At 42.9% G+C, this 26,776-nt stretch overlaps 5 protein-coding genes across 7 annotated transcripts; 1 reads left to right on the top strand and 4 right to left on the bottom strand.

Annotated features, from left to right (window-relative positions):
• Positions 1 to 222: 222 nt before the first annotated feature.
• LOC102719316 (importin-11) lies at positions 223 to 9,224 on the bottom strand. Its single transcript, XM_006658937.3, has 24 exons — positions 8,958 to 9,224; positions 8,733 to 8,842; positions 8,318 to 8,390; positions 8,158 to 8,219; positions 7,934 to 8,075; positions 7,329 to 7,547; positions 7,152 to 7,218; positions 6,338 to 6,743; positions 5,781 to 5,928; positions 5,533 to 5,693; positions 5,197 to 5,296; positions 5,013 to 5,087; positions 4,786 to 4,920; positions 4,593 to 4,685; positions 3,927 to 4,109; positions 3,734 to 3,838; positions 2,839 to 2,997; positions 2,419 to 2,463; positions 2,106 to 2,327; positions 1,548 to 1,654; positions 1,403 to 1,459; positions 1,209 to 1,290; positions 870 to 1,131; positions 223 to 787 (listed from the first exon to the last, which is right to left on the bottom strand). The coding sequence occupies exons 1-23, from the start codon at positions 9,096 to 9,098 to the stop codon at positions 967 to 969; spliced, it is 3,057 nt and encodes a 1,018-aa protein (XP_006659000.1). The 5' UTR covers positions 9,099 to 9,224; the 3' UTR covers positions 223 to 787; positions 870 to 966.
• A 2,105-nt stretch (positions 9,225 to 11,329) lies between these two features.
• On the bottom strand, positions 11,330 to 13,536 carry LOC102719033 (pyruvate decarboxylase 3). Its single transcript, XM_040526170.1, has one exon. It carries the CDS (start codon positions 13,392 to 13,394, stop codon positions 11,622 to 11,624), a length of 1,773 nt encoding a protein of 590 aa, XP_040382104.1. The 5' UTR covers positions 13,395 to 13,536; the 3' UTR covers positions 11,330 to 11,621.
• Positions 13,537 to 14,693: 1,157 nt separating this feature from the next.
• On the bottom strand, positions 14,694 to 18,754 carry LOC102701281 (protein MALE DISCOVERER 2-like). Of its 2 annotated transcripts, none has more exons than XM_006658110.3 (6): positions 17,349 to 17,628; positions 17,187 to 17,244; positions 16,510 to 16,949; positions 16,218 to 16,408; positions 16,013 to 16,145; positions 14,694 to 15,790 (listed from the first exon to the last, which is right to left on the bottom strand). In XM_006658110.3, exons 1-6 carry the CDS (start codon positions 17,428 to 17,430, stop codon positions 15,201 to 15,203), a joined length of 1,494 nt encoding a protein of 497 aa, XP_006658173.1. In that variant the 5' UTR covers positions 17,431 to 17,628; the 3' UTR covers positions 14,694 to 15,200. The 2 variants fall into 2 exon arrangements, with proteins under 2 accessions (XP_006658173.1, XP_015695175.1); XM_015839689.2 differs by lacking the exon at positions 17,349 to 17,628 and adding an exon at positions 18,269 to 18,754 and having other exon boundaries at positions 14,696 to 15,790.
• Positions 18,755 to 18,849: 95 nt separating this feature from the next.
• On the bottom strand, positions 18,850 to 23,412 carry LOC102701007 (ubiquitin-activating enzyme E1 3-like). 2 transcript variants are annotated; one of them, XM_015839688.2, is made up of 7 exons: positions 23,325 to 23,412; positions 22,965 to 23,203; positions 22,455 to 22,672; positions 21,557 to 22,351; positions 20,614 to 21,482; positions 19,908 to 20,340; positions 18,850 to 19,489 (listed from the first exon to the last, which is right to left on the bottom strand). In XM_015839688.2, the coding sequence occupies exons 2-7, from the start codon at positions 23,188 to 23,190 to the stop codon at positions 18,890 to 18,892; spliced, it is 3,141 nt and encodes a 1,046-aa protein (XP_015695174.1). In that variant the 5' UTR covers positions 23,191 to 23,203; positions 23,325 to 23,412; the 3' UTR covers positions 18,850 to 18,889. The 2 variants fall into 2 exon arrangements, with proteins under 2 accessions (XP_015695174.1, XP_006658172.2); XM_006658109.2 differs by lacking the exon at positions 23,325 to 23,412 and having other exon boundaries at positions 22,965 to 23,229.
• A 148-nt stretch (positions 23,413 to 23,560) lies between these two features.
• Positions 23,561 to 26,475, top strand: LOC102718759 (eukaryotic translation initiation factor 2 subunit alpha homolog). Its single transcript, XM_006658935.3, has 5 exons — positions 23,561 to 24,177; positions 24,480 to 24,626; positions 24,703 to 24,807; positions 25,564 to 25,662; positions 25,944 to 26,475. The coding sequence occupies exons 1-5, from the start codon at positions 23,662 to 23,664 to the stop codon at positions 26,088 to 26,090; spliced, it is 1,014 nt and encodes a 337-aa protein (XP_006658998.1). The 5' UTR covers positions 23,561 to 23,661; the 3' UTR covers positions 26,091 to 26,475.
• The last annotated feature ends 301 nt before the right edge of the window (positions 26,476 to 26,776 follow it).

Below are 26,776 nucleotides of genomic sequence, written 5' to 3'. Positions count from 1 at the left end.
ATTAGGAGGTGAGTGGTTTTGCTTTTGCTTGTACATTTGTGATCGAGATTTGACAGTCACGTTGATTTCCTTTCTTTATTTGACAACGACACGTGGTATAGTACCCATTTCAAAAACAGATGTTCTCATTCGACTAGGCATTAGCTTGATGAACCACCAAGAATACTGGACGGAAGATGATACGCATGGTCTTATTACCTCACCTATACTGTATGCTTATTCAATCTAGAACAAGAATGCCAGCCGTGAGAACACATACTTTGCTTACATGACAAGAGAATAAATCTTTATCTCAAAACAGTACTGCGTTACTTCCTCATGTCAATTCTGTTACAAAATTAGTACTTAACAATTACAGTGTTACCAGCAGGATGTCCGGTCATGCATTTTCAACTGGGCGGACAATAAAAACCCATGCACAAATTTACTACACACTTGGAAGAGCAGATCTAAAAACTCTGCCAACCTCAGGCTCCGACTGATCAATCCGACAACACCAAACACAAAAAAATTGTGCAGAGCATCTTCCCCAATCGTATCGCACAGTGAAATGAAACCTCTGTTGGCCTGTTGGGTGGGTGGTCAAAACAAAACACAACACCCAAAACATCGGAAGACCATTGCCACTGACAGTAACTGGTAAACAAAGGCACGTACATATCCCCACCTCTTGATACTCAAATGTAATTTACACCAGTAAAATCAACAATCCATAATTCCATATCACCTTCAACAATATAGTGCATCAACAGCAGGAGTGGAAAATGTTGCGCAGCCCAAGCAGGACCTGGAAAGAAGCAAAGGATTGCCAAATACATCAAGGCATGCAGCTTGGTGCTCAAATACTGAATACTCAGGTAGTTGCTTACTGTATTTGTATCACATGCACTCCAGTGGCTCACGATGCACCCCTTGATCTTTAGCATGTCCAAAAGAACAAAGAATCCGCTAGAATCTATGAACATCTCATGCAATATTCAGGGCCTGCTGCAACTGAGCAAATGCTGCTGGGTGGATCCTGCCAATGGCAGCATTGAAAGTCGCATCCCCATGGAGTGATGCACATGCTTTTAAGTTATCTCTTAGCATGTCCTCTAGAGAAGCTTGCTTGATAGGATCCGAGTCCTTCACCTGATAAAGAGAACTTTCTTATTATGTGACCATATAAAGTAGTACATGAAACTTAATTAGAATTATCAATAACTTACTTGTCGCTTTCTCAACTCTTTGCTTGTGTTAGAATAACCTGAATTATCATTGCCAAGCCAGGAAGAGCTTGTAATATCACCACTGCAAATCATTGCATTGATAATAAATGAAACTGATTAAGCCATTAGGGCCTTAAAGGTTTAAAGTAAAGTGTACGAGACAATCATATAAAAATGGAAGAACAATACAACACCTGGTATCATCTTCAGTCTTCACTTCACGGCCTCCAATGATAACAGTAGTGCAGACACTGCATAATAAAAATAAAGTTGATAACTGCGAAACTACCAACAAAATAGACTGCAAATTTCACTTTATGCTCCCTAAAAATATGTTACCTTAATATGTCATCAAGTTTGTCAATAACTTGAGGTACATGTAAGGTCAAAATTACAGAAAGAGCCATTGCATATTCTTTCTGCTGTACAACATTTGCATCATCTACCTGTCCATTGAGAAAGCATTTTGTTAAATCGTAAGGCACAAAAAACATTGAACTTGTCCAGAATTAGCATATGTTCATATCTAAAACACTTGAAGTTATCAATCAAGGTTAATATTGAATATTGAAGTATTATAGCACCATACAAAAGTTGGACAAATTATCTGAAAGAAAACATGGAAACATGTGAATTCACTGACAACATGACAACAACATCACATTGCAGCTAAAGTGTTAAAACAAGAACAGACTTGATGAGTTAGATCATATACACAGTGTATTTTTCTGAACACATACAGGTCAAATAGCAAGATTAAAAGAGCCTAAATTATTGAGGCTGAAAACATGAAAACAGCATGAAGTACAAGTAGGTCATTTTTAAGATCCCTGATGTAGAAAGGAAATTAATAATAATAAAACATTAATAAAAAAACAGAGATACTGCAGGATGCACCTTGTCAATCCACATATCAACCAAACAAAGCAGCAGATTATTGTTTACAGAAATCCCTGTTTGTTGAATGCTTGTCAGAAGGGCAGGCTCTGATAATAGTTGTCCTGTAAAGTTTGTATTCATCACCAGAAGTCTAGCAAAAATTGCTCCGGCAGATGCACGGACAGTTGTCCTAGAAGGATTGTGTTCATCGTCTTGATTCAAACATATGAAGATAAGTTTCTAGAGTTGGTGAGTGGGCAAGTTAGAATAGTGCAAATGGAAAACAATCTGACAATATTAGCAGTGGAGTTTTAGAAAATACTAGAAGTACCTGAAGAGAACTAGATATTAGTGGTGGTGCTTCCTGAGGAAAGAGCTACACCCGAAAGTTACAGTTAGATTGATAAAAGAGGGATTAACAAAGAAACATGTTAATTGCTGAACTGACATTGAAATAGATACAGATCTATGACATCCCATTAAAGGGCATCAAAATTCCAGCAGATAGAATGGCTATAATGTTCATAGTGTACGATTCCTTAACTCTGCCAGGTTGATTCCTTAACTCTGATAATATATATTCAGGAAGGGCACTTCTAGCCTAGATCCTCAATAAAGATAAAAATAGGCTAAACCCTACAAGATATCTTGCTCGGATTGTCAAGGTTGCTCTAACATATTCACAATTAACAACATCAACAAAAATAATTCAGAAAGTTAGAGCTGCTTCACAAGGGTAGATCGTAGCAACCTGAATAATGAGATCGATGATAGGTAGTGCAGTGAGAAGACCCTTGTCGTTAACATTTCCAACAATAGTATCAAGAACGTTCGCCAGGCTTGCACCATGCCTTTTCAAAAATTCTGATCCACCAAAAATTATGTAGTCCTCAATTATGTTGATTGTGACCTATGTCATTTAAAATTCTCGTCAAAGATAATGATAAATATATATATCTTTTAAGTTGTAACATGCTAGAAGCCAAAATACAAGCAATTTAAACTGAAATGCATCCACTTTGGAGCAGGAAGGGAGACCATTAACAGAAAGAACCGCCTGACTGGATCAATTTATGTAAAAAGTATTGTTCTGGTATCAAAATTTTATTGATCCCTTTGTAAAAAAAAAAGATTGATCCATCCCAAGCATGTGGCAAAAACTAAGAGTAACAATCGAAGTTGTGTGGTAGCAGCAGATGGCATGGCCAGAACAAGCAACAATTTTGCAGCCTTCAAATGACAATACCAACATGAGAACATAATAATCATCAAACTATGATTATAACGTGATTGTAGCTCAAGTCATAGTAACCTAGTTGAAACATTCGACTGGTCAACTTGTGCGGTGAGTTGGCCATTAGAAATAAAGGATATAAATAATTCACATGTATTATCACAAATTCATAACAGATCAAGCAATGTCCTGATGAATTTACAGAACCCAACTAAATTACATGATGGAATATACAGAAGCATATCATCAATACGAGAGATGCAGACCAAGTGACGCAAGGTAAATTTACTTGGTACATCTCAACATTTGAAAGGGAACAGATTATACTTCTGAACATAAATATTCATATGATATTTAAAGGACTAAACGGAGAGCACTCATTTCTTTTTTTGCGTGGAGTGGGTGTTCTAACCTGCAGATGATCGAAGCTTCTATTCACAATGCCCACAAGATATGGGAAGAGATCCAGCAGTTGAGATACGATGGAAGGAGCATTCAAAAGGGTTGTTTCCCACAACTGTGTTATGAGCCCATCATGAGTATTTTTTTGTTGCATGCAAGGAGTCCGTGTGTGGGCATAGAGCAGAAGGTTAGTAACTACTTACCAGAACACTGTCCTCAAGAAGATTAAGAGCATCTGGACTATCAATGTTTATACCACTTTGGAGTATAGGAATAAGCATATGGTAAGAAAGAGGTGACTGGTATCCAAGAGAAGAAATAAATGTTCTAAGTGCTGCTAGCAATTGAATCTGAAGCAGGCTTTCACCTGCAGATTCGTCCCAGATCTGACAAAAAATAATTTAGAAGTCAGACAGAACTACAAGTTAATTTACAGCAAGAAGAAAAATTTGAATGGCTCTTGAACATTGAACTGGTATAAACTCCCTCACTGAGTACACTGAAAGTTGGTGTTGTGTTGATTTTATTCTTGCAGACAACAAAAGTAAAGTTGCATTAACTTGCTAACTGGCTATCCTAAAAATTATTACACTAAAGATAGCAAATGAATAAAATGGAACTGCAATGGTATTTCTAGGATTATTAGATGGAAAGCGACAAATTTACAGTGTTTGAAGTTAGAATAAGCTGATGAAAGCTTATTGACCGGAAAGTGCTCATCTAACTTTTTCCAAACGTAACAAATAATGGTACATCAATAACATAATGCACAGTCAATTCAGCCAACTAGAAAATTCCACTCCACAAATAGAGGTCCCATTCCACAAATAGAGGTAGAGACAAAAGGGAAATGTGGGTTTAAGCCATACCTTCTGAAAAAAATGTGATAACTGACTTGCAAATGGAATAACCTTGTCTCCAGCATGTTCAAGAAGGACTGAAATGAAATTCAACACTTGCACCTACAAAAAGAAACCCTTAATAGTGTGAGTGTACAGGCATGTGCACACATGCATAAGATAATGTTCAGTTTGAAACAGTAAGGAGAACCAAGGTGCACACCTTCGAATCAAATTCTTGGACATCTTCTGTCAACTTGAAACACATTGTCCAACATGTAGGAAGACATTCGAACAAATCTAGTTCTGAAAAGCTTGATTCTTGAAAAAGATAACACAAAGAAGAGCATGCTGCTAGCTGAAAGTATAACAGCACGAACAACTAATTAAATAATAGGAAGATACAGGTATACACTCAACTCACGATCAAGGAATTGAGAACAAACATACCCTGACAGCTATGTCATTGTCCTGCAGCAATCCAACCAAAGCATGATAGACTAATTTCCTGGTGCCACCCTTGATCTGCAGGGTTAAAAATATTAGAAGCTAAATAGGTACATCTGCACATAATCCACAAACAAACTTTTGGCACTAATATTTGCTTTTCTCAAACAATATTAAAGAACTAAACCTCAGAAATCCATTGACCAAGTAGCAAAGCGATCTTTCGACGGATGATACGCATATTTGGGTGACCATTTGAAATTTCGATTGATAGAGATCCATGGAACCTGTAGAAATGAAAAAGAAAAAAAAGACAGCATACTAGAATTGAGCCATCGATTTTTATACTCGAGAATGTCTGCATAATAATAAAAACTCTAACATCAATGAGTGTTTGCAAACAGTTGTCCAAATACTGACCTAATCTTCACTAAACTCAACATAAGAAGGGGTCAAGACTAAGTGGCTAAAATTTAACAAGGCTATCCAACCTTCTGAAAGGTATTGTTGTTCTTTAACTTACCATTCATTAAAACTAAGGTAATTTGAAAGTTCATAATAAACATGCCCGGCAGCTGTATAAGCAGCATCCTTCAAAAGCATTCCAGCAGTAACATCGGTTTCCAGAGGTGGAGAAAGAGCCATGGCTTCACGAAGAATGGACACAACAACTGGAGCTAACTGCTGAAACAATATATCACTATATGAGCACTACAAGATTCAGTATAGGCTTACAGATCACAACAAGAAAGATCATTACAGTGTACAAACCTCTCGATAGTTCTCAAAGATAACAATAAAGAGGGCTTCAGCACATGGGCGTTGTTTCTCAGTCCATTGTACCAAATTCTGCTCATGATGAAATGACTCTGGATTCTCTGACCATTCCTCCAAATCTTTTGTTGTGTAAATGAAATACCTGGACAAGAACTGGAAACTTTCAGAGTCTACAAAGCCACGTAAATCCAAAAATGAAAACCGAATGCATAGCTACAAGTGAGACATCCTCCACTCTCCAGAATACCTTAGTGTAAATATAGTGTGCATAGGTAGCTGGTGAAAAGATACCTTACTGCAAGTCATTTTACTGTCTTTTTGGAAGAATATCCTTAAATGCTTAGCTTCAAGATGCATATCATGCAGTTTTGCAGTTTTTTCAACCCAAAATAAAGGCAAAAGGTCATGCTTTATCTTAGATGAACCCAAGTATTTTATATTTGCAAAAGGATCAAAGCATGCACATAAAAACAGGTAGTAATGCTGCTGCAGTTCAGAAGCTTTAGAGCATATTATAGAAGTGTGCCAATTCTATGAACTCCAAATATTACCTTCTTATCAAAACGTTACACAACAACATAACACGGTCACCAGGCAAAACAACCTTCAGCATATCACTAGCCACTGCTGCAAAGTTTTTCTTCCGTTGCTCCAGACTTAAAGGCTGTGAACCTTCATTGATCACACGACCTGTTGGACTTGGTTTGTATTCTTTACACTCCAATACGGATTTAACAAAAACCATGCTTTGTATAAGGAACTCCTCAAAGGATGTGCCACCCTGTTCTGGATTTGTGATCATATTCAAACAGAAATCAACTATAGCTGGAAGCACACCTTGGTGAACGAAAGAATATGGATGTCTGCCTTGCAAGGTAACAAGGACTTTCATCAACTTAGTGCATGCTCTTTTTGCAAAATCCCATAGCTTGGCCTGCTTATCTTTGTAGGAGGAATCTAGCAAGTAAAGAGTAATGGCAGATAATTTAAATGAATAAAGAAACCAGAAATGAACTATATGTAAATTGGCAGGTCTGACAGATTAACACCAATGAGCAAGATTAAAAAAACAAAGGTTCCACTTCATAAAAATAGATAAAAACAGGGTTTGTTACAAGTTAATATATTGTTCACCACACTTTTTTGAACACCAAAGAAACAGTTCACTCTCAGTTTCTTGGTGTTAAAAAACAACCATGCCAAATAGCAAGAAAATATAGCAAAAGGCTATCCCTGAACAATGGACATAGTTTGGTGAAGTCAGAAGTTTGGAGCAGTTTCTGGATACTTAGACTAAACAGTCAAGTCAGAATACGATCAGAAAAAGGAACCAATGAATGATTACACGTAAAATGTGTAACTTACAATAAGGAAGGAGGGATTGAATGGCAGTTAAAACTGTTGGACAAACTTCTCTGACCTGCCAGACTTCCTACAGCACACAAAAGCTAGTTACTATTCTTTCTTCTGGAATAGCTGATAAAGATCATAGAACAGTAAAACTATGGGCAAAAGATGTAATGAAATAGAAATTATGAATACCTGAGCGGTTGTTGAGTCACTTGCATATCCTGAAAATATTAGTTGCCGGATGATTTTTAGACAAAGCAACCACCGGTCACAGATCAACATAAGATCATTTGATTGTTCTAAAATGGAATCTATGTCACTCCGCTGTGACAGCATAGAAAGATTCTGTAATATAGTCTGCACATCACTCTTCCAGAGGTTCCAGGTATACTCAAACAAGTGACGAGTGATCTGCATAGATTAATTATATGTATGATATCATAATTTATGTTTAAGCAATTCCTGATTAAAATGAACTTGACTTTGCAAAAGGTCATGTTTTAGAAAAAAACAGTTAATGAAACAACCGAAATCCCCTATGGACAACAAATTTATTGAGCATTCAAAGAACGATCTGATAATATTGACAGGTTCGCATCATAGCGATCCACCTGCTTGGCAATTGAGATGCCCTAAGATGCTAAGCAAATTTGAGCTAATGCATACTATCTGCTAATGATGTCCGTCAAGCATTTTAGTTGATAGACACCAAGCCAAACCAAAGATGGAAAAAAACAGCACAAGCACATCTGAGTATTGATAAACATAGTTAAGCGGATTCTGCAGAAAGAAAATACCTCAGCATAGTTCCTCTGATCAACAGCAAGCCGCTTAGTTGATAGCTCCTTCAGAGTGCGAAACAGGACCATAAACACACGATGTGAAGCAAGAACATCAGCTGACTGCAGCTGTTGTGCCAATACAGAGAAGAGGTCCGGCCTGAATATCATCCGTCATGAGAAAGCATTGTACGGAACAATTGAATCATATGAAAGAGGGTTGACAATAGTTGTAGGCATACCATTCTTTTGGGTAATCTAGGCGTGCAATCTTGGAAATTAGCACAGCTAACTGAAGTGCAATCTACATTGAAGCAGTAAGAACAAGAAAGAGTTTTCTGATCAACAGGCATTATATTCTTTTAATGTGATAAGAGCGCATATATGTCATATCATGCGGACCTGGCTATTCTCCTCTCGTATATTTAAGAAAAGATTTTTTCGAAGGTGATCCTTCTCCTCGTTGCTAATTCCACTACACCAAATTAATTTACACTTGTTAGTGGGATGTCAGGTAATATCAACAAATAGGTGACCAGTTGAGATTGCAAAATATGAAAACCAAATCAGAAGTCGTACTACATAAGAGCAAAGTTGGGATTATCATATTCAAAGGGTGCATTTGCTCCGAGAAATAGGTGGCCTAGAACTAATTTGATTTGACGGTAGGTTTTACTTCCTTTTGGAGGCTATCAGCTGGTGTTCCTTGAGATTAAGTTAGAATTGTTGATGATTCCAATGGAAGCGCATGCATCAAACAGTGAAGCAAGACAGAAATAAGTAGGTAGAAATGAAATGAATAGAGGCTCAGGCTCACTAGGAATCCCGGCGATGCCGCCAATAGCGATTGATGCTGTTCTTAAAATATACTGTGGCAAGCAGACGCACGTCTTCACGGCAAGCCAAACCCCTTGCGGAAACGATCTCCTGAAGAAAAATCAGATCAGCAATAAAAGGCCTGCGCCAATGGATGGAGACAGCAAGCCCTAGCCCCCCAAGAGGCCAAGTGAGGTGGCTAGGGGGGAGAGACACAATGGCTTACTAATAGGCATGAGCAGAATCCTGGGCGGGCCTCGCACTGCGCGAGAGCTGCTTCAGCCGGCCGCCGCACCGCCTCGTCGGCGCTGAGCGAGTTGACGAGGACGGTGTACATCGTGGGCACATCGCCGGCGGAGAGCGCCATAAGGGCGCCCGGGGATACGGCGGCTAGATAGGACGACGGACGCGGCGAGCGAAGGGATGCAAGGAAGCGGAAGCGGAAGCGGAAGCGGAGGCGGCGGCGGCGGAAGCGGAAGCGTAGGCGGCGGCAGGCGGAAGGATTGATCGGAGAGGTGGGGGTGGGGGCTTCTCTTCTTGCGGGCAAATGAACAACCTCTTCACCAGCAAATGGGAATGCGAGATTTCTGCCCTGGCTCCACCAGCCAGCCAGCCCGTTCTTTTTCATTTCTTTTTTTTTTTTTGGCCTTGTCGGGTACTATTGGAAAATGCTAATACCCTACTCCCAAAAACCATTTTGCTACCGTAAAACGAATTAATTGCGTGTTGATTGTGTTAGCTGAATTTTGGTTTATTTGTTGTTTTTAAAAAATATTTTTAGTATTCTTTTGCAAAAACATAATAAATCATGCACTAAAAATATACATTGTTCTAAGTGGATAAATTGTTTCAAATTTGGTCCAAATGAACTTGCCCTAAGCCCCTAAGCAAAAGCTTGAGGGTGGAATAGGAGGAAGATGATCGCGGAAAACAAGGTATCTAGTCTATAGTAATAAATTTAGTATTAATTGTTATAAATTTGAAAAAATAAATTTATATGTTTTAAGGCAATTTTTATATGTATTTTTAAAACACGTGATGTTTAATGGTTCCGTAAACGTGATCACAAAATTGAGGTAAGTTTTCGTTATTCTTTATTTGGCAAAAAATGATAGATACCCAAAGTTTTTATATTTTTTTCCTTGACGAAGGGTTAGCGTTAAAAAATAGTAACTATTGGTGTCACCAAAAGTCATGAACAAGAGTATGAAGAGGTAACCGGAGAAGATTCTTCTCGCCTATCCAAAGTGAATCCGAGTGTAGAAATACTCAAATACTCTTGTAGTGTATTATCGGATTAATCTTTATTTTATAAGGAGGGGGTATGGGCTTTTATAGCATGGAAATCCCCTCGTATAGTTACAATAATGTTGTTACACAATACACATGGCTACTTTAGTGATCTATATGGTACACATGAACCACTTTGTAAATTGTCACTAGTACTTAAGTACTGGTCCATAGGTATCTTGAGGGAATATCTCGTGGAGTCATAGCCAACAAGCTTTATCTCATTCCTTCTCGAAATATTCCTATTCCCTTGCTTAAGGTGCCCGAGTAGTACATGTACTTCAACATGTTCACAAGGCATATACATCACAAAATATTAATGAGGCATATACACCACAATCTGCTCATAGAGCACATTCATCACAATCTATTTACAATGCATATACATCACAAAATGCGAGACATATACACCGCAATCTGCTTTGTTTCGCTTAGGCAAATAGGGTTAAGGTGATAATGTATCAACAACTATAATATCTAACTTTTAAACAACTCATTAATGATTAGTGAAAGTTGTATAGTTGTATAATTATTGTATTACACATTACTAGTAGAGCATATTTTTAGACATAAGAAAAGACAAATGATCAAAGTTTTAAAAAATAGTAACTAGTGATAATAATTTAAAACCAGAGATAGTAATACAATATTCATAAAAAATAATATGTTGAGAATTAAAAACTTTATATCAGATGAAGCTTATCCCATACATTTTATTTAACATGATGATACAGTCACACGGGTACCCAGCAATCTCTTAAGTGCCATTTGATATAACCATCTGCCTATTTTGATATTTCTTTCCAAGATAAAACAAAATAATCTGAGAATCGAAAACATTATATCAGACCAAGCTTATCACATATTTCCTATGTCATTTAACATGATGATGCAGTGATGCAAGTACACAGGAACCTCTGCAGTATCATTTTTACACAAGGAAATTTCACAAAACTATAAATAATTTGATCAAAATATTTCTAAAACCTAAATACCCATTAATATTTCTCAGAGACTTATCTCTAGTGTTATTGTTAGTGATTTGACTATTTAGACATCCAACCAAAATAGTCTCGCAAAGATGGCATAGCGTTGAACATGAACTTCGCTGTCTTGGCACCGTTGTCAGTATTCTAACAACATCTTTTGTCGGCTCGTGGTATAGCGCGTGCGGCACCGATGTCGTAATTGAACTTTGATTTAGTTCATATTTAACCATTGTGTGTACCAAATGCAACCCTCTGTACCGAACACAGCCGTAGGTAATGTCTAAGAGTTGTACACTTACCACAACTATTATACAATTAATATACAAAATTCAGTGGACATGTGCACTAAGATGGATAACTTTAAGTTTCATTATGTTTGAGCTACCAATTTGAGAAAGTATTTTTATCAATCGGTTAGATAATACTGATTCTGTTTTGTATGCCATATAAATAATTATTTCATCAGCCGATTTGGTATCGGACCAAACATGCGTGTGCTGTATTTGGTGAGGGTTATTCAATTTGTTCCCAATCAATACGAGCTTTTATTTTATTATTTATGGTCATGGAAATACTATATAGCAAGAGTAAAGAAATGGTAGGTAGCTACGCTACTGCGGGTTGGGTGGCCTGGAGTTGGCGGCGCAGACCCTGGAGCCCCACTCGAGCAGCTCCTTGCTGGTGTCGTCCTTGTGCGCCACCACCTCGATGAAGCAGAGGCAGTGGGCCTTGTCCCCCGTGGCCGTGGCGATGGCCGCCCGCAGCTCCTCCTCGCAGGCCACGCGGGTGGCCCAGCACGCGCCCTCGCCGTTGTGGATGGCCCTCACCAGCCCCACGTAGTCCCAGTTCTTGATCACGTTGTACGGCCCGTCGTGGATCTCCACCTCGATCGTGTACCCGCCGTTGTTGATGAGGAAGATGATGCTCCGCTGCCCGCACCGCAGCATCGTCGACACGTCCTGCGCCGTCACCTGGAAGCTGCCGTCGCCGATGCACGCCACCACCCGCTTCTTCGGCATGGCCTGCGCGTAGCCCAGCACCGCCCCCACCGACCACCCGATCGACCCGTACTGCATCTGGAACTCGTAGCCGCACCCCTCGGGCAGCCGCAGCTTCTGGCAGTTGAACCACGAGTCGCCCGTCTCCGCCATCACCGCCCCGATCCCGCTCTCGCCCTCCGCCACCATCCTCTGGATGTGCTTGAACAGCACGTTCACGCGCAGCGGCTCCCCGGCCTCGCACTCCGGCGGCTGCCCGTCCGGCACGAAGATCCTCCTGTAGTTGTCGTGCGCCGTCGTGTTGCTCCGGACGCGCCTGGCCAGCTCCGACAGGAAGTCCTTCATCATCACGCAGCCGAACGCCGGGCCGTCGCCGACGGTCACGCGGTCGGGCTGCACCACCACCGCCTTCTCCTTCCTGAGGAGGCACGAGTAGCCCACGGAGCTGTAGTCGTTGAAGATGGGCCCCGCGAAGAGGTAGGCGTCGGCCGACTCGACGATCTCCGCGCAGAAGGCCGTGCTGACGGCGCCCCAGTAGGTGCCGATGAAGCGCGGCAGCGTCTCCGGCACGAGGCCCTTGGCGGACGGCATGGTGGCGACCGCGTAGCCGCTGGCGGCGGCGAGGTCGGCGAAGGCCCCGGCCGCCTTGGCGACGCGGAGCTTGGGGCCGGCGACGAGGACGGGCTTGACGGCCTTGTGGAGGAAGGCGAGGGTGGCGTGGAGCGCGGCCTGGAGGCTGGCCTGGTTGGAGAGCCTGGGCGAGAGGAAGTAGGGGACGGGGTCGCGGGAGAAGGTGGGGTGCGGGACGGCGGGGAGGTTGCAGCTGACGCTGATGTAGACGGGCTTGCTGTCCCTGATGGCGGTGGAGATGGCGCGGTCGATCTGCTCGTGGGCGTCGTCGAGGTTGTTGACGACGGCCTGGTAGCAGGTGAGGGGCTGGAAGCAGCGCAGCTCCTGGGAGAAGTCCGGGAGGCCGATGGTGTGGTGGAGGATGCGGCTGGTGCCGTAGTCGTTGGAGTTGGGGCCCCCCACGATGCAGATGACGGGCAGGTTCTCGCTGTAGGCGCCGGCGATGGCGTTGAGGACGCTGAGGCCGCCGACCGTGAAGGTGACGGCGCAGGCGCCGACGCCCCGCGCGCGCGCGTATCCGTCGGCGGCGTAGCCGGCGTTGAGCTCGTTGCAGCAGCCGACGAGGCGGAGGCCCGGCTCGGCGATGAGGTGGTCGAGCAGCGTGAGGTTGAAGTCCCCGGGCACGGCGAAGACGTCGCTGACGCCCACCTGCACGAGGCGGCGGGCCAGGTGGCGTCCCAGCGTGCCGGCCACCGCCTCCTTCTCTTCCTCCATCTCCATCTCCATCTCCATCTCCTTGGGGGTGGTGTCCTCCATTACTACCCTACCCTGATGATCGGCGGCCGATCGATGATGCGTACGTACGGTTGGTTTGAGCTTGAGCGGATCAACCTATCATATATGCCTCCATGCATGATGCATTAGCCTGGTGATGGATTGATGGGTGCGCGCGGTTTCATCGCCTCTGCTTTCGCTTCGCTGCTTGCTGCCTTCTTCAATTCTTTTACGAGCAAGTCAAATGATATGCAGGTCGAAGCCCAACCATGGAGTTTGATGTTCAGCTAGAATGCAGGCCCAAGGGCTTCTTCTTGGCCTATTTTCTTTCGTTGGAGCGAGCGGCCACCAGCAGCCTTTCGGCTTGTTTGTTTTCAGGCCACGACTAAAATAAAAGGTACGATTTACATCCCTCGATCGCAAAATCAGTTATGGACGTTTTCTCAAGTGTCAATACCAATTTAATAACTTTATTGACTGTGTTTTGATTGTGGTTTTTGTCGCTTACATGCCATATTGAATTCATCTTTGTCCTACGTTGCACTAACATGTATTTGCGCCCATCAAAATAATAAAATAACTCAATGGGACCACGTGTTAGTGCTATGCAACATCTAGTACTAAAATTCTTTACGGTGTATTCTCACGATAGCGTCATTTTTTCGCTTCTACCCGTATTTATAAATCAATTTTTTAATCTTAAGTTTTTTATCGCATTTAAACTTTTATATGTGCCTTTTAGATCGTTATGAATATATATATATATATATATATATATATAATTTATTCAAAAATTATTTTACCTTTGTAAATATGTTGTTTTTTTTAAAAAAAACCAAACCATTACCCTTTCATGATTTTTCCTTTGATTCCACCCCACTCTCCGCGTGAATGAATCAATCAATCTAATGGCGGGAATTAACGCCGAAGAACAAGAACTACGGTTGGTTGGTTGGATGGATGATGATTCGCAGGTGGCCTCCGATCCACAGCAGTGTCCGCCGCGTGAATCCTCGGCCCTCGACCTGATCCCGTTGCCGGCGCCGGAGACGTCCCAGTAATCTGGAAAAACACATTGGAGATTACAGTAATCTCGAGAGTGACATTTCAGAATACGATGAGGATGGATGGTAAATACTGATCCAAAAACCCGTTTTAAAACATCGATCCGCTCGTTGCGTGCATAACATTCAAATAATCATTAACAGTTTTAAAAGAAATTAATAAAATAGATTAATACTACTTGCCATATGCTGCTAACAAGCTTCTCTCTTAAAAAAAGGTGGTAACGAATCTTATTGACGTGATACTGCTAACTTCATCCACAAAGGCCCAGTGAACCACCAGCACCCCAAGTATGGCATTGTAGCCATGCTCATATCACCAGCACCTATGTTCATATGCTGGTCTTTGCTCATCTTGCAACAACCGAGTTGGGGGGCCAATAACTGAAACAAGTTACCAAGAGAACAGTCACGTATTTTCTCATGCATCCAAAGTCAGAGCATTCTCATATTACTACAAGTTTTGTTGCCAATGCCATGGCCTTAGCTGGATTATTCAGTGTCATCATGCATGCTACTCGCCACATGCTGCCCAACAAACTCAACATGATACTTCCTTCCTTCACACGTTTGCATGCTCTACAAGTTACAATGCTCAAAACATCTTATATGTAAGTAGTGGTATATACTAATATACATAAGGGCTTTTGCTCCAACACCACAACCAACAACTCCTGAGTAGTCTTGATGATTGACAAACAAGAAAACAAATGAAAGAACTTGGTGCTGGAGTACATCACAATTGGTGTTGCTGTTGATATTGGTCCAACCATCAGGTAGCTAGTTAGCTAGCTTGGCCAGACATGATCTCCAGCTCCGCCCACCATAGCGGTGACACCTTCGGAGTCGCCCCCTCAGGCCCCAGGGAGGTGATCTCCTTCATCCGACCTGCAACTTGCGACATCAGCGGCCTCTTGCTCGGCTCTGGCTCGATGCACCACCTCGCCACATCGCACAATGCACGCGCAGCGTCTTCAGGGAATGAACCCAAGCTTGGGTCGATGAGCTCCGCAAGAGTCATCTTTCCTTCAAAGTAACCAGACGCCCAATGCTCCAGTGGCCCATCTGCATCGGAGTAGGGAACCCTTCCGGTCAATATCTCCAGCAATATTATGCCATATTGATGCACCATGCTATCTATCTCCGCCATGATGGATTCATCGCAAGTGGCAGAACTGAAGGATCTCTTGCTGTCGTTCCAGAAACCAAGGTCTGAAACCTTTGCAGCGAAATCATCAGTCAGGTATATAGTTGTCGAGTCGAAGCTCCTTGGCACGACAGGTGGGTTCAGCTGATGCATGTGCTCCAGACAGTAAGCTATCCCCATCGATATCCTAACCCGTGCCATCCAGTCCAAGTTCTCAGCTTCTCTGACTGCAGCACAATCAAAGGCATTGGTAAAATACCATATCAATAAATCATGTAGGATCATCTGTGGATTAACCATAATCTGGTTTTCCTGTGTATTCAGTTATAAGCAAAATTTAATGATTTTAATAGTATAATACTTGATACTATGTGATGCAGGAATCATTTTGTGACAGAAAAGGAAAGAAAAAAAAAGGGAACATATTGGTAGACAGGGGTAAACTTTACCATGGAGATACTCGAAAAGTGACCCATTTGGAGCATACTCAAACACCATAGCTCTGGTAAAAGGATTCTCCTCTTCACAATAGCCAAGCAGATTCATAAAGTTCTTATGGCTAACTTTCGATAAATTTGTGATCTGAAACCATTCGAACCTTAGAAAACATATTTTTATTTTAGGGGATAGACAAGTTGGTAAGTACCATGTTACCTTTTTTCTGAACTGTGACTCCCATTCTTTTGACCAATCCTTCACAGATGCTATTGAACTTGACAAAACTGCTATTTCAACTCCGCTGGATAAAGTTCCCTTGTATAGGGTGCAGCTAGAAGTAGAACCGATTATATTGCTGAAATCCTCACATGCTGCCTCCAGCTCTGACCGTTTCAACGAAGGCACACCTGGGAAAAAAAATGATTGATCATGGTGTAAGGTGTAACTAGATATAATATAGTACTAAGAAATTAGAAATATACACCAGAAAGAAAGGGGCCTTGGATACCTGTCACAAATGCTCGTTGCAATTGGCCGCTCAACCCCGTTGCCCAAGGCCTCACAGTTCCAACTCTCTTAGCTCGACAGTACATGATAGATGCAATTGCCGTGACAAGGAAAACTGCACTTCCTGCTGTGACCAAACCGTAATTTCGCCAGGAATGCTTAGGATGAGCTGGAGCATTCTCTGCCTGTGGCTGTGGGGCTGAAGAAGGAGATAGGGGGAGTGCTATGGCCGGCGTGGAAGCAGGTGGGGATTTAGGTGGAGCTGTGAGGGGCGAGGGGGATGGAGCAGGCGATGGTGCTGGTGTATGTGCTCCTCTGTGGCGCTCCCGGTGCCTCTTGTGATGAACAGGAGGAGCTTGTTTAGGTGACTCCACAAGAACAGCACCTGGGCTTCCACCACCGATATTCAGCAGGCCTAGTAGCTTTCTAGTATGTGCATTTCTGAGGTTGAGATCACAAGAAGCAAAAGAAAGGAAATTCCTTTAGATTCCTCTTCACGTTGTGTAAATCGTAATGATTGAATTCAATGACAGACAGTAAGATAGTAGATCTCAAGAATCGAGTAACAAATCTTAGAGAGCTACAGTCGTCCAAAATCGAGGCCAAATCGAGGAAGAAGAAACAGAATGGCAAATGCCTGTATTGCTGAACAGAACAAATGACACTGTAAATTGTCACCTAAGATCAACAGAAGCCTGTCTGCCGCCGCCCCGGTTGTGAAGACCAGCTCCTGTCTCTGCAGAAATCAAGAAACAAAGTTAGCAACAGGCGACGAGAACTTGTTGGCCAAAAAAAAAAAAAAGAAGAGGCAAAGAAATCAAAGGACACCAGCAAAGAAACCTGCACTAGAGTGGGCGAGCGGCCAAGAAAGAGAAACAGACAGCACAAGCAGAAGCAGCAGCGGAAGCAAAGGCAGCTCCATCAGAGATCAAGGAGAAGCAACGAGAAAGGGCATGGGAAATGGAGGCGGGGTGAGCTTGATTGCGGTGAGGTCGGTGGCGAATGGTTGGTTTGGTTGCTGGGATCTGAGACTGAGGAGAGCGAGCGGGCAAACGCGTGAGAGAGAGAGAGAGGGGAGGCTACCAATCAAGAGAGAAAAGAAAAGGAAGGCGACCGCTCAGCTTAGCCTCAGCGACAATTATCACTCTTCTATTATCATGTTTTGTTTTGTGCTTTCATTTCCTGGTTCTAATTGCTCTTGTTTCTTAGTCTAATCAAAATGGAATCACAAACCAACCAACCAACCAACCAATCAACCCTCTCTCTCCTCTCTGGGACACATTTACACCAACCTTTCTCCTTCCGGCCTTCTTCCCTTTGTGTGTTTTTTTAATTCTTCTTCTCCGGTGGATGGCATCTCATTTCAATCACAAACTGTAACTGATACTATTTCCTTTGTTCAAAGAATGTGATGTTCTAATTTTATCTTAAATTAAACCTTTTGAAGTCTGATCAAGTTTATAGGAAAATGTAAATCTATAACTCTAAATTACTTCCACTAAATCCACAATTGAATATATCTTGATAATATATTTGTTTTGTGTTTAAAACAATGTCATTATTTTCTATAAACTTGGTCAAAATTATTCTTAAAAAAGTTTGATTAAGATGGACATCAAAACAACTTATATTCTTATAAGCGGATAGAGTACACAATATAATCCTTGCAAATGTTGCAATTGCATATAAGAAGATTACCTCAGAAATATCTAAATTACTAGTAAAACATTGAATGTCCTTGCATTGGAACGGATCCGTACCAGTGAAAATGGACTGTGCGATCCTCATGACTAGGAATGGATTGGCTCTTTTTTTTTTTCCCCAATTGCATTTGGTCTTTTGATTTTCTTTATTTCCCGGTGGAACTGGAAGAAAGGGACGGAGAAGGACGGCTCCTGTTTTACGGTTCTATAAACACTTGGGGAAAGGACGGAAAATCAGACATCAATTTTGGATTAGGGCCAGCAACTAGCTGACCATGACTAGCAACCGCATTTTCTAATTTAACGCACAACTCCCCTTGAATTGACCCATATTTAAGTTGTACTGGAGTAGTAATCATCCAGGATCTACATTCCTTTTCTTTAACGCACAACTCCCCTGGAATGGACCCATATTTATAAGCTGCAGTAATCATCCATGATCTGCATTGTCGACCGTTAGGAGCGCTAGCTTACTAGTACTGATACTGAATACAAAGCCATAGCCACTGCAGTGCGGTAAACTAGTAGAAGTATCAGTATGAGACGAGGCAAGGCATTCCAGAACAAAACTGTGCCACTGCTGTTTGTTGGTACTAATATCATTTCTTTTCCTTCTCTCTCTCTCTTTTGACAGTCTATGAGCGAACCGATCTTAACAAGTCTATGAGAATCTAATCCTTAATCTCGAAAGTAAACTGAAAGGAGAGGAATATCGACGTCGTTTCCGTCATCATCCTCACAGGCCGCCACCACATCCAAATGCCTCCTGTATTCAGGAACTTCCATCTTAGCGACTTCTCTGGCTACGTCCACAACCTTCTTGTTCAATCTCTCCTTGTGCCTCGCGAACATGTTGTTGTACAGCAGACAAGTGCCACAGGAAATGCTATAAGCGGTAAGGCCCTTGTCGCTGACCCATCGCAGGAGCTCCGCAATAGTCAGGTTGCCCTTGATGGACCATCTGTCCCATACAGTCCAGCTCATGTCTTGATGCTTCATCACCTTGGGCGCAATAGGTTCAGCCATTGAGAAGAGTGGCAGCGCCAGGTTCGCAAATGTGTTGCGATAGTCTTCAATGGGGTGCCCGCCTGCAATAACCTTGTATAGCTCAAGGCAGACCAATCCTGTCGCCATCGCTGTCGAAGTTGCAATAGCCGGGATGATTCTTCCAGCAATGAACTTAGCCTTCAACTTGTCAACCTCTGGAATGCTGTAGTTCCTTGCGCGCATATTTGCAAATCCAGAGATCATATCCATGTGAAAGTTTGTGTCATCATCCTGTAAAAGCAAAGCAAAATTTAATATCAGATAGTTCATGCTGATATGATTTAGTACAGAAGTCATGATTTGAAAGATTGTGCTAACTACTAACAATGCTGATAAGTACAAACCATGCATTAACTAGAATATGCAGCATATGCAAAAATTGTTTAAGAATATGAATTTTTTTCCAGGATTCCACCAGCAAAAGCTAGTTTCTCATGGGATACAAATGGAATAGAAGATAATTGTTTGAATAAGACCTGGAATTAACTACAGAAGCTTAACAAAAGCATGCAAGAGAAAATTACTCTCTTTTATATCTTTGCGGAAAAGGATACATTCAGTGTAACTGTGTAACCAGCAACACATCAACTATAGGTGAACAAGTTTCTTAAACCTAGTATTGCAGAAACTTTGTACTTCAAATACTAACCTTCTCAAATTGGATAGGTTTCATTTGGAATCCTGGAGGTAGCGTCTTGGCACATTCTTCCAACTTAGCAATAAGGTCATCGATAACAGCGGCATCATCAACTGAGGCACTAGACAGGCTGGTCGCTTTCTCATCTGTCACAATACTGACCCCTTTCTTTGGCTCAAATTCAGGAACAACAACTTTACTAACTGCATCAGCCAGCTTAATTGTGTTCTTTGCCCAGTCCGGTATAGCAATTCCGAATGACACAGCTCTCAGTATTGAAGCAGACATGATAACATGAATGTGGGATGGATCAACGGCTGAAAATTGCAGTGGATGAGGGAAGCGCTTGGGGGCAGACCAGAAAGGAGCACCCGTACTAGTGGCAGCATCTTCAGGAAAGGTAAATGTGAGCTGCTTCACACGGTTTGAGAAATAATCCTCAAATCTGCCAAGAAAACAGAAGAAACAATTTCAACATATAAAAAGGAAAAATGGAGCCATAATATTGTACCAGCGTTAACTGTATTAGTCTTCACAGGAAATGCACGCAAACAGATAAAAGCTGATTTAACAGCACAAAGACATAACTCAGATAGCCCATTAATAGTGGGCTGCCTAAACTATTTTTTCTTGTCAAGAAGATAGGGCCAGAAAAGAACAGAAACACAAATAAAAACGAAATGTATATAACAATAGCAAGTAGGAGAGAGAGACATACTTCAGTCGGGCCCATTTTATGCAATCCTCAAATGAACTGCAACGATCTTTGCTGAGACATTCAGAAACACGTTCGAGCAATTCTCTTGCTTGAGCATCACCTGCCTTCTTCATGGCAGCAGCATATTGAGCCGGATTAGAGAGAAATGAATTTACTTCACCTGGTGTCTTCTCAAGCAAACCCTCAAATTCTGAGCGGGCCCAAGTCAAGCAATGATCAATATTGTGCGGAAAAGAATGGACTGTGCACATTGGTGCCTGCTTCTCAGGAGGATCTCTTGAAGCCCCGTAATTTTCAGTAAGGTGAGGAATCACCATTTGCGTATTGCACTTTGCACCCAATGTCCCTGACTCCAACAGTGCCTTCTGGAAGTACAGGCACCTCATGTCCATGTACATCCTGGCATTAACATTATCAAGCGCATTGATGACAACATCTAAACCCTCCCAGAATGTGTCATGGAACACATTCTCTGTATCTGGACAAGCACGGTTCTGGAGAGCATCAATACAGAGGTTGGGGTTAATAGCACTGGCAGCTGCAGCAGCCACGGTAGACTTTGCCTGCCCTATATTCCAGTCACGGAACAGAAATTGGCGGCTTAAATTGCTTTTCTCAATGACATCATCATCTGTAATGGTTAGCTTTCCTTTAGGGCTGCAAGACACTCCCATTAAAGCAAGGTTCTTCAAAAATTCACATCCGAGGGCGCCAGACCCCACAATAAAAGTATTTGCCTCTTCCAGTTTCTTCTGTAGCGTGGAACCAAATACAGAGATCTGAGCATCATAGCGGCTATTTGAAGGCTTGAAGTCTTCAGAGTTCAGTGGATTCATTGGCAGGGATTCAACAGAATCAAAGTAGAAGAACTGCAAAAAATGGAGTTCTGTCAGAAAGGGTTGATGAATTACCATAAAAGCAACAGATGAGTCATAACACAAACCTGGTAGAGAGGATGGAATTTTCCTGAACATGCCTTCACAACTTCTTGACCAACAATACCACCAAACATCGCAGCCATAGGGTTCAAAACAGCTCGAGAACCACTTGCAAAATGTCTGAATAACTTCTCATCAATTGTATACAGTTTGCGATCAGTTAAGGCTTCATTAATATCAGCAGCACACTTAAGGAAACATTGAGCATCTTGCTCACAACCAGGAGCAGGGTAGCGTCCATAGTCTTTCTTAAACTTATCCAGGGCTTGAAATGCTAGGTGAAGGACAGGGGAACGTTCGAACTTAGAGAAGTCACTCAAAAGGAAATCTCCAGGATCTCTCATAGCATCTCTTAGTGACTTGAATCGTAGTATCTTTGGCTCCTTCAGCTGTGTAACAATTCCACCTTTTGTATACATGCCATATTTAGTTGTATCCTCCTCAATGCTAAATGAAAATGGCCTTGCGTTTTTAACCTTCCTTGGTTTTCCATCATTTAACTCTGGCATACCATGGACCTCAGAGAAAACCACAAAATCACCATCCTGAAACTCAAGCCGTTCATCATCAACACAGGACACCAATGCAGGGTTGTCATTGCTGATGGATGCAATTATACCAGTATATGGGTCTTCACCATCAACATCAAGAACAGTAAACTCCGGTCCAAAGTCACAAAAGACACCACCAAAGAGACCACAAACTTCAGCTTTGATGAAGGAAATAGGAGGGCAGTGGCTGTGACAGTAGTCATCAAATTCATAGGCCTTGTCTAAGCCTATATCGGTGAAAACAACAGCCTGCAATCCAGATAAAGTACTGATTAGACAGGCAGATCAGAGAGGCATGGAGTATATGAGATCATAATATCATATGGCAATATATGCTGCAAGTGCAACAAACCTGGAATTTAGACAGTTGTTCTGTGGTCAGTTCTTCTGTTAGAGCAGAGATAAGAACAGCATTATTCAGCTCTTGTAGCTTTGCCACACAAGCAGCAGCCCTGTTGTTGCCAATATCTTTCTCAGATAAAAAGAAGTTGGCAGATAAATCCCACATTTCGACGTTTTTGACATCATGCAGAGTGATGGACTTGACCCCAGCGAGAGTAAGGTTTTTAGCTGCAGGAAGGCAACACATTCTCTTGTTTAGTAGTACACATAAAAGAGTTGCATGGTGTTAGCTACATACAACTTGAGTTTATGTGGGTAGCATAAGTATGTTAAAATCAAATCCATTCTGCAGAATCCATGTTAAAATCGAAAATGTTTTTGGCTGCAGTCACAAAACAAACACACGATTTTGGTATAGAATTGAATCCAATCTAAATCATCGTTATGTTGAGATACAGATGCAAAGCAAAGTGGAATAGAAATGAAAGAAACAGAGGACAGAGAGAGAGGATAGACGAACCAATCTCTGCACCAAGGCCATTGAGGCCAGAGACGAGGACGTGGGAGGCGAAGAGGCGGCGCATCGTGTCCCTTCCGTAGACGGCGAGCTGCCTGCTGTGCAAGTCCTCGTCAATCTCCGGCACGGCGGCCCCATTGTGCGTGTCCCCAACAAGCACCTTGGCCCTCTTGGGATCGGCGGCGCAGGCGTCGTCCGCCCCGGCGGGTCTCTTGTTGGTGGGAAGCATGGAGAGCAAGCCCCTGCGCAGCAACCGTAAGCACCTCATCGCGCAAGTCCGGATTAGAGAAGGAAAAACGAAGACAAAATATCTAATAAGTAGCGCAATCGGAAGATTGGATCGGGATGCGATGCGATGCTTACCTGCGGCGAAGAGCTCACCGTCGAGGGGAAGGAAGGGAGATCCTTCTCTTGGCGTGGCGGCGAGGGCGAGGGCGAGGGCGAGGGCGAATGCTTGTAGGGTTGGGTATGAGACGAGGCGGCGGCGGCGGCCAAAGCGAGCGAGGGAGCGAGGGCACACGTACGTTATTATTTGGAAATCACAAAATTGTTGTATTAGTACTACTGGAGTAGACTACTAGTACTAGTGAAGTGTCCCGAAGTGGAGAGGAGAAAGCGGAGCGGAAGGCCAAGGCAGCAACAGCAATCTCCCCGTCCCTGCTCGAGAAGCAAAAGCGAAGGCGAAGGCGAAGGCTAGGGCATGCCGAACCTGGAGTGCCGGATGTACGAGGCGCTGCTCCCGGAGGTGGGGACGGTGGTGATGATCCAGGTGAAGCGCCTCGCCGACCTGGGCGCCTACGTCTCGCTCCTCGAGTACAACAACATCGAGGGCATGATCCTCTACTCCGAGCTCTCCCGCCGCCGCATCCGCTCCATCCCCTCCCTCCTCAGGATCGGCCGCCAGGAGCCCGCCGCCGTCATCCGCGTCGACCGCCTCAAGGCCTACGTCGACCTCTCCAAAAGCAGGGTCTCCCCGGACGACGCGCGCGCCTGCGAGGCCCGCTACGGCAGGTCCAAGCTCGTCCACTCCATCATGCGCCACGTCGCCGACACGCTCCACACCGACCTCGAGCCCCTCTACCACCGCATTGCCTGGCCGCTCTACCGCACCTACGGCCACGCCTTCGACGCCTTCAAGCTCATCGTCGCCGACCCAAATGCTATCCTCGACGGCCTCACCTACCACCTGACCGAGCCTGGCCCCGACGGCAACGAGGTCTGCTCTTTCGTCACTGCTGCTATTTTGTTTGTTCATATTGCATATGTCCTGCAATTTCACACAGGTTACTATTATTGCTTATTCACACTCATCCCTTTCATCAGGAAATTGCTCACACGTTTGTTTGCGCTCCCCTCACAGATTGGTTGGTCCTTTCAACACTACACTAGTACATTAAGTTGTCATCTAGGAATATAATAGAACATATGTATGCCACTCTTGATCTGCATATGGGATTGATGCTGCTCTCTTTGGAACAGCTATTTATTAACATTGCTATGTCCTGCAATTTCATACAGGTCACTAAGATCCTGCCTGCTGTCACCCCAGAGATCAAGGAGGCCCTAGTTAAGAACATAAGGATGAGAATGACGCCACAACCACTCAAGATACGCGCTGATATCGACATGAAATGCTTCCAGTATGATGGTGTTCTCCACATCAAGGTTCTGTTTGCTGCCGTCGCTGGGGTCTGGGTTCCAAATGCATCTGTGGGTTGCTGATTATGTGTTGAGTTTGCAGGAAGCCATGAGGAAAGCTGAAGCAGCTGGAAACGATGATTGTCCTGTGAAGATCAAGCTAGTCGCCGCCCCACTTTATGTCCTGACCACTCAAACTCTTGATAAGGTTATTATCTTTTCCTTTGTTTGAGCAGCTAATGTGCTCTTTTATAACCTGCATTATGTGATGCAAGGACAGTAGAGTCTGTAGAATCCTTCCATTTTCAACTTGCTTAGTATACACAATAGCTATTTTCCGCTAAACTGGTATATGTGTATGTAACATGTTCAGGGAGACTAGTTTTGGAAGTTCCTGGTTTACTGATACTGCACGGTGTGGTAATTGTTGATATATTTCTGTTTTCCAGGTTGCATGTGTATATTCAGGCATTGTGTATAGATGAGAAAACATTCGAATATTTGATTTTTTGTAATATCTTCTTTTGTTTTACCTGCGTTTCAATTTAAAACTTTCCATGTCACATCTACCACCATTGAGCATAGGGCTAACATGATTCTGATTTTATCAACATTTTGGGTCACTACTGTTGCTATTATCTTCATACATGTTCCCTTTGCAAAATGTATCTGATCTGTTTGATAGTCCCCTTACCATATGACCATATGAGAGCAATACATAGTTGAAAGTAGCATCAACTAGATTTTGTAGGCCACATAAATGGAATTTGTTGGTTTGAAATGTCACTTGACAGCTTATGGTAAATAGTTCTATGGTGCTTGTAAAAGCAGGTGACTAGTTAGATGATCTGGCTGCCCAGTTGTATGATAACACTGCGCATTGTTTTTCATTTTATCTGTATATTTGCTGCAAGCAATTTGGTTATGGGGCTATTCATGATTTGTTATGTTATGCTGTGAACAGGACCAAGGGATCTCAGTCCTTAACAATGCTGTAAAAGCTTGTAGCGAGACAATTGAGAAACACAAGGGGAAACTGGTGGTAAAGGAAGCGCCTAGAGTTGTAAGTTCTCCCTCATCAGCTATTCTCTTTATAACCTCCCCGTGCTTCGTATCTTAGGCCCCAAAGACTTTTGGTAGGTCCTCTCTTGAGGACTGTAGCTTACAGAAAGAATTTCTGGCGGGGTCTTCTCCCACTTATAGACTTAGAGAAAACCGATACATCAAGTATTGAGTGAATGCTAATCCATTATGGCTTATGTAGACATCTTGTATAACTAAAGAGATCCAAGCCTGTAGTTCTATTCAGATTTGCGGAGAAATGAATGTTGTTTGCACGTGCAGGTGAGCGAGAGAGAGGATAGGCTGTTCATGGATGACATAGAAAATCTGAAAACGGCCAATGAAGAAGTTGACGGTGACGAGGACAGCGAAGAAGAGGACACAAGCATGGGCGAAGTAGATCTTACAAAGACCGGCGCTGACATGTAGTGATGCATCATTAGTATTCGGGCTGGATGAGATAACCTGTACAGCGTAATCTTGAAGGATGGTAGTTTTGACTAGTTCGTCCTAGCAGGGAATTTTGTTAGATACAAACATGGTTACTAGTATCTTACAGTTAGCCAAGGCTCACATCGATTTAGGGCTAATCGTTTCTGACAATGTGCATCGATATTCACGGAAGTTGTGTCCTGTCATGACAGCATTAAGATGATCGTTCCATTGAACCGCTGACCCCTGTAGGCAGTACATATATGCAGCTTATGGGTTGGTTGGTTGTTTGGTCTTGTTTTCTGCTTGAGTGTTTCATGTGTAGCAGTAAGTTATATATATGCAGGAGGATCTCCTGACCACCTGTACTAGTTATTCCCCGAGCAGCAAGTGGTCACTGATCAGGAATGCATCTGAGTTCAGTTGTGATTCAGAAATGTAAACCACGCCCAGGTGGAATTAAGCCTCCGCGAGGAGAGGATGCGATTGCGGATGCTGTGCTTCCAGGTATTAGCAACCTGATGCCATCAAGCTAAAAGTCTGGTACTAGACCATGCTCTATTTACTATTAATTAACTACAGTGCCTTGGTATGCCCTGCCTTTACCATTAATTTTCCATGGTCAGTTGCGTCTCCATGTCTGAGATATGAGGCTTGCCTTGATTCCCTTTACTTCTCTACAT

The sequence above is a fragment of the Oryza brachyantha genome, chromosome 7 (genome assembly GCF_000231095.2).
Source record: "Oryza brachyantha chromosome 7, ObraRS2, whole genome shotgun sequence".
Taxonomy (NCBI): domain Eukaryota; kingdom Viridiplantae; phylum Streptophyta; class Magnoliopsida; order Poales; family Poaceae; genus Oryza; species Oryza brachyantha.
This window is presented reverse-complemented; position numbering and strand designations above follow the sequence as displayed.